At 52.0% G+C, this 10,840-nt stretch overlaps 4 protein-coding genes across 4 annotated transcripts; 3 read left to right on the top strand and 1 right to left on the bottom strand.

The window, feature by feature from the left end:
* Positions 1 to 976: 976 nt before the first annotated feature.
* Positions 977 to 2,589, top strand: VFPPC_14042 (fungal transcriptional regulatory protein; the record flags this gene model as incomplete). The annotated part of the gene is made up of 4 exons (XM_018291813.1): positions 977 to 1,001; positions 1,077 to 1,538; positions 1,608 to 2,016; positions 2,094 to 2,589. The coding sequence occupies 4 exons, from the start codon at positions 977 to 979 to the stop codon at positions 2,587 to 2,589; spliced, it is 1,392 nt and encodes a 463-aa protein (XP_018142629.1).
* Positions 2,590 to 2,713: 124 nt separating this feature from the next.
* On the bottom strand, positions 2,714 to 4,385 carry VFPPC_06436 (monoamine oxidase N; the record flags this gene model as incomplete). The annotated part of the gene is made up of 5 exons (XM_018285469.1): positions 2,714 to 2,900; positions 2,965 to 3,008; positions 3,056 to 3,859; positions 3,909 to 4,156; positions 4,211 to 4,385. The coding sequence occupies 5 exons, from the start codon at positions 4,383 to 4,385 to the stop codon at positions 2,714 to 2,716; spliced, it is 1,458 nt and encodes a 485-aa protein (XP_018142628.1).
* A 949-nt stretch (positions 4,386 to 5,334) lies between these two features.
* Positions 5,335 to 7,333, top strand: VFPPC_14041 (choline transport protein; the record flags this gene model as incomplete). The annotated part of the gene is made up of 9 exons (XM_018291812.1): positions 5,335 to 5,432; positions 5,479 to 5,683; positions 5,734 to 5,803; positions 5,856 to 6,011; positions 6,062 to 6,323; positions 6,396 to 6,936; positions 6,986 to 7,031; positions 7,079 to 7,161; positions 7,223 to 7,333. 9 exons carry the CDS (start codon positions 5,335 to 5,337, stop codon positions 7,331 to 7,333), a joined length of 1,572 nt encoding a protein of 523 aa, XP_018142627.1.
* Positions 7,334 to 7,814: 481 nt separating this feature from the next.
* VFPPC_06435 (heterokaryon incompatibility) lies at positions 7,815 to 9,593 on the top strand (the record flags this gene model as incomplete). Its single annotated transcript, XM_018285468.1, has 1 exon — positions 7,815 to 9,593. The coding sequence occupies one exon, from the start codon at positions 7,815 to 7,817 to the stop codon at positions 9,591 to 9,593; it is 1,779 nt and encodes a 592-aa protein (XP_018142626.1).
* Positions 9,594 to 10,840: the final 1,247 nt, after the last annotated feature.

Below are 10,840 nucleotides of genomic sequence, written 5' to 3'. Positions count from 1 at the left end.
ATGCTGCTATGCGATTGCTGTGGTGGTGAAGTAAAAAGTGTCAGGTCGGCAGCGGACGAGGGCTGCACCAAACAAAAAAGAGTAGAGTCAAAAAAAAATAGACAGGTTTTAAGGTCGTAGTAGTAAGTCATGAGGGTAATGGATGCATGCCACATAGCATTCCCATTTACTTGGGTTGCTTTTGAGATTTAAAGGAGTCCTAGTTCTGAATCTCGTGAAGCAAATGTATGGTTGGGAATCATCGAGGTTCATTCATTCTCACCCACCGTCTCCTCCCCTCTGTCTTCCTTCTCTCCGAGTCTCTATCTACTTATGTGTAATTCGTTTTCTTATGCTTCCCTTTATTTCTTGCTGAGAGCCACAATGTACCAGAGACTCCCTTTATTCTGCTCAACTTGTAGCACGACAAATGGACAAGGTACAGGTCTAGGGTAAGGCAAGTACAGGCCGACGGTGAGAGAAGGAGCAATGCAGTGGCGCACCTGCCCAAACCACCCAAACAGCCCACATCAGCTGCTGGCTGTGGCATTTTTCTCCCTGATACTTCATGGACATGGAGTGCAAATGTAAGTACCAAGGCAGTCAAGCCGTTTACCCGTCCCACGTCGATTGATTCGATATGTAATTTGGACTGATCTGCTTCGCCTCTCCTTGAGCCACCAAGTATGGTCAAGCAACAGCTCGCAAATGAGACATTGGCAGGGCATCCACCAGTCATCACGCCAGACGGACGTGACGCCTTCAGCCATGTCACCTGATCTGCTGCGCCAGAAGCTTCTTTCCCCCAGATTCAGACGGACAGATTTGAGCTTCAATCCATCTATCTACCGGACCCGACGGATTCATTTCGTGACACCAGCGCACGACTTTTCTCCAAGCACTTTTGGCTGCTTGCGCTTATCGTGGACGCCGACCATGTCTGTCGTCAGGTGGGCGGCACTCGCAGGTACCAACTCACGACTGCGTTGAACAAGACATGTCGTTGGCCAAGAGGAACGATGGTAGGTGCTCTGGTGCAACCGTGCTTCTGAGACGAGACAGCTTTGGGACTCTGCAGTGCTGACCATTCTACCAAGGTTGCTACGAGTGTCGTATGCGGCGCGTCCGCTGCGACAAGACGGAACCTGAATGCTTCAAATGTCAGAAGAAGGGTATTAAATGTTCTGGCCAGGGAATTGAGTGTCGCTTCAGTAAGCACATGAAAAGAAAGCAGGCTGCGAATTCAGCCTCTACCATACTGGCCGGTGGTACTGGTGCCAGTACATCGTCAAAACCGACGAAACGCTTCCAGTTTGTAAACGTGGAAAACGGGCAAGATGGAACATTTTCCACAACACCTGCCCAAGAAACGGCTGCGTCTTACCCCGAACCATCAAGCTCAACGAGCTTAGTGTTGGCATCTCGTCGGAGAGGGCCAGAGTTGGTCAGGGACAGGCAAGGCAAACCACCTCAGAGTCAGAGGGGGGTTGTGTCCTTCTCGTCGCCCCATGCGGCCATGGAAATAGTGCCTCCAAAGTCCAGGATGCTCTTTGATCATTGTAACTAACTCCATCCACCCAATAACTGATAATGCCCGGCAACACCTATCGCTAACCACTACCCGACAGTCTCAAACTTCATTGCCTCTAAAATGGTAGTCCTCGACTTCAATGGAAACGGCTACCGCCAAATAGTGCTGCCCATGGCAGTGCAGGATGACCTGGTCGGACAAGCGGTATCCGTCATTGCTGCATTTCATTTGTCCCAAAAAGTGCCCTCTATGCACATGGCAGCTGAGAAGGGGCAAGAACTCATCTTGTCACGGTTACGGCACCAGTCCCTCAACCTCGAACCCCAAAACCTGTTCAGCATGTCAACCTGGGTGACCATACTGGTTCTTTTAGTTGGCGACACAATTACTGGCTCCAACAACTACGTCTATTTACTTCAGCTACTCTCACGCCTAGCGCAGTTAGCCGTCAAGGAGCCAACCCTCTCTGAGGCGACAAAAGCGTTCATACTGGAACAGACCAAAATGTAAGACATTCCTTCCCGCCAAGCAAACATCCCAGCCTTTCATCTGGGACCCCCTTATTCATTTATCCCGTCTACAGGTTCCAACTTTTCGGGTTTCCCTTATCAAGCCAGAGCAAGGGCGTCGAAACACTGACCGTATCACCCGACCATTATCTGGACTTCATGACATCTCACCCTTCGCTTGCAATGGATCCAGAACCCTATGCAAACGTCATGATTATGAAGGATATCATTCGACAGGCATGCTACATTTACAGAAGTCGTGCTTCACACGAGGCCACACGCGAATCGTCCATTGAAGCAGTTGAGAAGCTTCGCCAGACTGTCATTGACATGGACCCAAATGTTGAAGGTCGCCACGCGCTTGTATGGGCGTACTTTGTGGCGTCGGCCGAGAGTATTCTGCCGGAGCACCGCGACTTTTTCTACAATCGTTTAAAGGGACTCTTTGAGTGCACAGGGTTTGGTAGCATTCCGCTTGCCCTGCAGACCTTGGACTACATATGGTCGAAACAAGACTCGACAAATTGGACAGAGATTGTGACGCACGAGCGGCAGATTTTGATCATGTAATGGTCTGTTATTTACGAAGTATGAACATGCTTACAGCCTAGTGTGTATAGCCTAATTTTCAAGTTTAATGCCAATTCTTACTCTTGATCACGGTATGCCTGAATCAATGTGGATGAAAACGCAATCAAATCTTGGCGCGTCCTAGAAGATCAGCCCGCACCGCAGCAGCGGCCCTACCCCCTTCCTCAATGGCACCATCAATGAAGCTACGCCAGCCTAATGCCCAGTCGGAGCAGGAAAAGAAGATATTTCCGTGTCGATCTCTCATATCCTTGAGGTGGTCTGCCAGCAAACCCGGAGCGGAGAAGAACCTGCATATTGTCAGCCATTCCAATTCCTCCATACTACTCCCCATCCAACAAGACAAAGACTCACCAAGCTCCCTTTGCAAACTCATCTCTCGACCAATTATGAAACACCTACCAAAGTCAGTAACAACATCATCACATCCACAGACTCTACTTACAACTCTCTCCACATTCATCGGCGCAAACCCCTTGAATGCCTCAATCGTCCGCTCAATACTATCCTCGGGATGGAAATGGTTATGCTGGCCACCAAAGGCAACGACATGCGTATTCCCCTTGGGCGTCTCGCCATCGCCAAATCCATAAATCAAATTATTATGCGGGTAGCTTATGCCGGTAAAGGAGCGCAAGTCGCGATCGCTAATCTCGGCATGCACCTTGACCGTCTGGTTGACATGCCCCGTCTTGGCAGCCGCTTCTCTGCCCTTGGAGAGCGGCGGCTCGAATTTAACGTCGGCCAGAACGTTCAGCGGCATGGCGCTTATCATCCTGCGGGCCTTGAACGTCTGTCCCGTGCGGGTGGTGACGGCGACGCCGGAGGACGAGTCTTTTACAGAGGCAACGGGCTGGTTGAACGCATAGCTTAGGTTTCCGGAGGCGAGGGCCTCGCCGAAGAAGCGGATCGCAAAGGAGGACTGGCCGCCTTTGAACTTGTACTTGACGAGGTGGTTGATGCAGCCTTCGTAGGAGTAGCCGCAGAGGGCCCACCAGTGGAGGAATTCGTAGAAGGATGTGGTTTCGAGGGTGGCGCCGCTGCAGAGCAGGATGAAGGCTTCTGCGCAGAGGCGTTCGTTGGGTGTGAGTTGGTGTTTTATCTCGGCGAGGCGGTCTGCCACGGAGACGTAGTCGTATTTACGGGCTTGGGGGTTGAGTATCCCGCTGTGAGGGTAGGGAATGGTGTCGCGGCCGTGGGTGCCGTCAATGTTGACGAGCTTGCAGAGGGCGGATTCCATGAGGGCGTCCTGGTATTGTCAGTCTACTTTTCAACAGCTTGTGTATGGGGAAACAAACTTCTTGTTCGTGGGTGAAGTCCTGTGTCCCATGGGCACTTGCCAACAGAAACTTGTTGATGCCTCTTGAGAAGTCGTACGAAATCTCCAAGTCGTCCTGCATTCCGTAGCGGGCTATTTCTCGCCAGACAGTTGCCTGTCCCCAATATACCCATGTGCCGCCCATTTCGTAGGGGTATCCCTCGATGTTGGAGGACCATGAGCGGCCGCCAATTCTATCACGAGCTTCAAGGAGGAGGACTTTGAGGCCTACACAGTGTCAGTGCCAGTCAATTCTCATCTTCTTTCCTGTGGTAAACGCACCAGCTACGCTTGCATCGCGAGCAGCAGTAAGACCAGAGTATCCTGCCCCAACGACAATCACATCATACTCCTGCACATCCTTCACATTCGAAGGCGGTTGAATGGCGCCGATGCAAGGAATGCCGGGACGCAGGCCGTCCGCCTTTGTCCATGAGTAGCCGTCCTTGGAAGCCATATTCGCAACACAACTAGAGAAAAAATGAGGAGCGAGAGTGAAGTCACCCGTGTAGACAAAATATTTATTCCCACATTCTCGGTAAACTTGTCGTTCCGAATACACAGCGGGGTTGATGGAAGCTCGGCCCCGAAAGTCGGCGAAGCTGCCGTCGATAATTGAAGTCAAAAACGAAGATAGGTCTTTTTCGTAATGGGTAATTTCTCGAGAATTAGCCTTTCTGAGAGGCGATTGACGGCCCTTTGAAGCTGGAGCTTTCCCCGGACCAACGTACGTGGCTTGGCGGGAGTAGTGTGGTGAATTTGGGTCGAATTCTCGAGAAATTGCCTGTTTTGGAACAATTCAAGCCGTTAGGTTCTCCAATATCATTGATAGCTTTTATCGTCATCCCCACCTGTTTGATCACCACGCGATACCGATCAGATAGCCATGACTCCATGTCCGTCAAATCCAATAGTTTCCACAATCAAGGCGAACAGCAACCCCATTTACCCCAGATTAACACCAAGTTCATCCTGAGACTATTCGGATTCACAACTACCCCGCATTCACTCATCCACCACCATCCAAAACGATACTATCTCCTTTTCTCACAGAATTTCCTCTTTCGGACCGTCCCAAAGTCTGGGGTAACGACTCTCCACACGGTATTCAATATCGACAGTGACGCCATTTACACTGTCCCATCTCATCCCGGCCAGCTCACCCGTGCCGTGTCTCAGACTCTAATCTCGTGTAAACCGCACTGTCAGCGGCAGTTGGGCTGTGATAACGGGCTGGGGATGGGCAAAACGCCATCCCTGGTCGCGAATGTCGGAATGCGCTCTTCATCCTGTTCATTCTCGCAGCCACTTATCTCGCCCATGAAGATATAACTCGGGCATCGTGCCCATGAAACCCCATCACCTGCCTTCGACTCCATCGTCATACTGCACATTAAACTAGCACGATGGGTGGTTCAGAGATAACACCGACTGCGAGCCATGGCACTCTGCAGCAAAGACTGTCGACGTTGTCGACGCTCGCCATGGCCTTTGCCATCCTCAAGTACGTTGCTCCCTCTTCGTGTTTTACACTGCTAATATTCTGGTAGTACATGGATTGCACTTGCTGGCTCTATAGGGCTGATTCTGCCGTCCGGCGGATCTGTTGCGTTTTTGTACGGATTCATCTTTTGCGTCCTGTGCTGTCTCTGCGTGGCGGCTAGCTTGGGCGAGATGAGCGCCATTTGGCCGACTGCAGGGGGGCAGTATCATTTCGTGTTTGCGCTGAGTTCGGAAAAGACAAAGCTGCCTCTTGTACGATGGTCCCCTTGTTAAGAAGTCACTGCGTGTACTAATGTCGACAGAGTTTTGCCGTGGGATGGATCAGCATTGCTGGATGGCTGGTCATTGTTACGGTGCAAGGCTACTTTGGCGGTACGTTCTGATGAATACGCAAAATATCATGATGCTGACTGACTCCATGTAGCTCAGTTCATCTCGGCGGCGGCAGTAATTGCGTCAGGTGGCACATACGAAATCACCGCCGCCAGGACGTACGGCATCTTCCTCGCCATCCTCACATCCACCACTGCCGTGAATATCTGGGGCAACAAGATCCTCGGCCGGTGGAATGACGGAGCGCGTAAGTTCCCATTACTACTCAACTCGTTCCAGCTTGACTTACACCGTTAGTGTACTGGTCCATCGCTGGCGTCATCATCATCAGCATCGTCCTCCTCGCCATGTCGGACAAGACCGACGCCGACTTTGTCTTCACCAACTTCCAAAACACAACGGGTTGGCCCGACGGCATATCCTGGATCCTCGGCCTCCTCCAGTCGGCCTTGTCCCTCATCGCCTTTGACGTGGTCCTCCACATGACGGAGGAGATGCCCAACCCATCTCGCGATAGTCCGCGAGCCCTCATCTACGCCATCATGGTCGGCGGCGTAACGTATGCCCTTTGCCTCCTCTCTTCCCCTCTCTCCTTTCGTCTCTTCTCATCCCAGAAGCTAACACCCTCCAGAGGCACAATCTTCATCCTCGCCATCCTCTTCTGCTTCAACGACCCAGAAGCCATCCTCGGCACCGCCACCGGCATGCCCATCGTCGAAATGATCTACCGCGCAACCAACAGCCGCGCCGGCACAACCGTCCTCTCCCTCATGCTGGCGGTCTGCTTCGTCAACGGCTCCAACGCCAGCATCACCAGCGCGAGCCGCCTGCTCTTCGCCATGGCCCGCGACCGCGGCGTCGTCTTCCACAAGTTCTTCTCCCACATCGAGCCCAAGCTGAATGTGCCGATGCGCACCATCCTCTTCTGCTACGTCTTCAACGTGTGCTTCGGGCTGTTGTACTTGGGGCCGACGGTAGCGTTTAGCGCCTACGTCGCGTCTTGCACTATCCTGCTGGACATTTCGTATGCTGTGCCGATTGTGGTGCTGCTCGTGAGGGGGAGGGGGGTGCTTGTCGCGCATAGGACGAGCAGGACGCCGTTTCAGATGGGACCGCGGTTGGGGTATTTTGTGAATGGGGTGGCTGTTTTGTATCTTGTTGTTACGTCGGTGGTGAGTTTTTACTTTGGCTGATGTGTGTGGATGGTGCTAACTTTTGCAGTTCTTTTGCTTTCCGACGAGTATACCCGTTACGTCTAATACTATGAGTGAGTGCTTTTCTGGTTGTGAGAAGATGGGAAACTGACTCTTTTAGATTATGTGGTGGTTGTGTTGGGCATTTTGGCGGTTTTGATCGGCCTGTACTGGATAATATACGGCAAGACATTTAATGGACCTGTAAGTTTTGTTGTGGTCAAGTTTGAAAGGGTCAATTGATGAGATATACTAACTATGGTAGCAATTTGATATGATTGTAGGAGCACAGGAGCGTATTCCCACGCCAGATAGTAATAAGGTGGCTGTAGAGACGAGCCACAAGGAGCAATCTGAGGGTAGTATGATTGCTTAATTGGGGGAAAGGGTAGATTGATCTTTGAGAAACTGTCGGGTCAGTCGCAATTAGCAATGAGTTGATGCCATTGTTCAATGAAATATGTAACTGTTATCGCGTTGGGCAGGCGTGAATGTATCTGTCAGACCTGAAGTCTTGGGCTGCTTTGCTCCCACACATGTTGCAAAGATAATTGCAACAAGACTTTATGACACTGAAATAGTATTTGAGTCAATGTTGTACCACGGTCTGTGTGACGCAAGCCGTGGTGGGTTTGAGGCTGAATATGCGAACTGGACCCTGTGCCTGTCTGTGCCTGTGCCTGGATCAGCCCCATTCGTGTGACGTCCAACGTTCCCCAGATTCGACGTCGCAACTTCAACTTCAATCTCACCACTTTTCCTACATCCTCACCTCCTCAACGTCAATTGACAACTCCCATCCAATTGATCCCGCCAAGCCTCACCGACGAACAATAGTTCATAAGCATACGTCGGCCATGTTCTCATCATCACGCATAAAACCAACCCCAGCCCCTCCGCCCATCCCCGAACCATACCTCAGTCGCCAACTCGACACCACCGCCGACGGCATCCGTCTCGTCACCATTGACCCAGACTTAAACCCAGAAGGCCTCCTGACATGCCGTTTGCAAACCACAACCTTTGCCCAGCGGCCGCGGTACGAAACCCTCTCATACCGCTGGGGCGACGAGTCAACCAAGGAGACCATCATCGTCGACGGAGTGCGCTTTCGCGTAACAGCCAACCTCTTCGAAGCGCTGCACTACTTCCGAGCACATGCCCGCCAAGACGCCATCTGGATAGACGCCATATGTATCAACCAAACGGACATTCCCGAGCGTAGTAGCCAGTTGCGCATCATGCCGCACATCTACGCGCGTGCGACCTCCACGCTGGTATGGCTCGGCGGCAGATACATCAACCTACCCATCAATCTAGGCCCCAACTCCAAGTCAGACCCGGAACCAAACGCAGATATCAAAGACAAAATCATCTCTGACGGGTACTGGGACAGAGTGTGGATCTTGCAGGAAATCGGGAAAGCGCGCAAGATTCACCTCTGCTTTGGACAAGAGCCCGCCGAATGGGACAGGTTCATCTCATGGATCCGCAAGCACGACGACGTGGCAGACGAGGCTGGACCCCTAAAGCTAGATAGACTACGCAAGGACAAATACGACGGAAGTTGTTCGCTGAGACAACTTCTCACCAACCACGCCACAGCCCTGTCCAAGGACCCCAGGGACAAAATCTACGGCCTGGTCGGTCTGTCCACAGACGGACGAGGCTTCCCCATGGACTACAACAAGACGCTGCTTGAAGTATGGACCGACACCATCCACTTCATGAGTCGACACGACCTTCTCCCCGATGATTGCGCCGAACGCGTCCAATTCTGCAGTCTTGTGCGCGACCTCCTCGGCGGTGAAGAGCTAGGATCTGTATCCGGAGTTGTGCAACTACACCACGCGCCCGGCGACGAATCCTTCTACGACTCCCACAACAAACAAGCAACCGACGAAGTCGCCCTCTCAGCACTCTCCTTCTTCGCCGAGGTCTACGGTGTGATTGTATCCCTCGGCCCATCAGCAAGCGAGCTCCTCTCCTCGCTAGAACTCACCGACGCGTGGGAAGAAGAGCTCCAGCGCATGTACCGGGGCAACCTCGACAGCGCACACATGGAAAACGACAATCTCATGCGTCGCATCTTTGACGCCCCCGACGGAAAACTAGTCAACCGCACAAACTTCCAAAACCACAAAGTCGTCTTCCACGGGCCCGAAATCTACGGCCCCTACTGGTCGTTCATGCACAAGGAGCGCCACCTCCCTCCCGGGCTAGAAGGATCATGGAACCACCGCACATCTACGCCCGATGAACCGCGGCTGGCGATGCTCAAGATCTCGTCTACGCCGTGGGACCAGACGCCGTACAAATTGGCGTTTGTGGCGCCGGACGCCCTGCAGGGGGACTTTGTGTGCAGGATCGACGGGTTTCCCATGAAGCGGGTGGTGGTGCGGCCGGCGGAGGAGGAGCACTCGAATAATGTGAGGATGCATGTGTGTGGGACGGCGATTACGGTGAGGGATGTGTTGGCGGATGAGTACTTTGACGATGGGAACGTGCAGATGTCGTATAAGTTGGACTTGTTGATGGATGCGAGGACATTGTATGCGTTGATATTTGGGAATGACGACAAGGTGGAGGAGGAGAGGTTGGAGGAGGTGTTGGGGAGGGTGCAGATGGGGAGTTGACGTTATCTTTGACATTGACGTTGTAGCAACTGTGAGCTAGATTTGGTTACAAGGCATGTATAGTACATAAGTTGGATATGCTCAATCACAATGGTAAGAAGCTGCTGAGCAAGTATATATCTACATTTAGTTACGCATTATACACAATCGCACAAGCTCCACATCAACACTCCCAAGGTACTACTTCGCATCATACCACCACATACGCCGGTCCCGGAAGTTGCCTCATTACTTGGCCGAGTTTCTGCCAGGGGAACTCTGCCAACATACAGAGGATAGTTAGTAGAACGGCTTCTTGGACAATTCATGCTCATCAAAGCCACTGTCTTGGAAGAGGGACGCCCAGGCCCCAGTTTCTGACGCTATATATGGGAGTTTGGCGGTAGCGTATTTCTCCCTGTTTTCACCGCCAAGGGGTTTGACATACTCTTGAAATACCTTGAGATTCATGAGCAGGATGTTGAGGACCTCATGCCCTTCTGGAGTGCTCTGCAGGTCCTAGCCACGCAGCCGTACTTGGCATAGAGTATATGCAACATGGACCGGGTGCTCTCTCATCACCTTGATGTAAATGGCGGCGGCCTAAATTGCCGGGCGTGGAATCCGTCTTGGCCGCCTTCTCTGCTTCAAGACTGTACGCCGTCAACGAAAGCAGTCATCACACCGTAGCGTTTCACTTGCCATTTTACGGACACTTTGCCGTCTGCTTCATTTTACAGCTTCTACGCCCACCCATTCCTTAAGGGTAGTTTGGCAATTCTATCTGTCCCTATCGGCGGGGTTGTGCTTGTCGTCCAATTAGTTGACATGCGCACATTGCAGCTAGTTCTCAATGTTATTCGGATGATCTCCTCCTTGGTGCGATGTGTACCGATTCCGGGGCGTTCATTCATCGCCTTATTGATGTAGCTGATGTAGGAGTTTGTTGGAATCATGCTCGTTTCATCCTAGAGGCTCTTTAAATGAGCATAGACGTCCATTGATCCGATGCGCGTCTTTATCTGAAGTCTTGTTTTAAGAGGCGACGCTGTCAAAGTGCTTCTTACATAACAACCCGTACGAAAATGAGTTTCCCCAAGCATATGAGACACACAGGGGATTTGTGGGCATGGTCGAGATCTTGGGAGGCGCAGCGTAGGTTCCAAGTTCCAACTGGCGACGATTGTATTTGTTGGACTAGCCTGATGTTGGATTGGAGGGCGCATACTTATGTAGAGGCGGTCAGAAGTTGAGGTCATTGAGGTGAT

Source organism: Pochonia chlamydosporia, chromosome 5, assembly GCF_001653235.2.
Source record: "Pochonia chlamydosporia 170 chromosome 5, whole genome shotgun sequence".
In the NCBI taxonomy this organism is placed as follows: Eukaryota; Fungi; Ascomycota; class Sordariomycetes; order Hypocreales; family Clavicipitaceae; genus Pochonia; species Pochonia chlamydosporia.
Note: the sequence above shows the minus strand (reverse complement) of the source record. Positions and strands in the feature narration are given on the sequence as shown.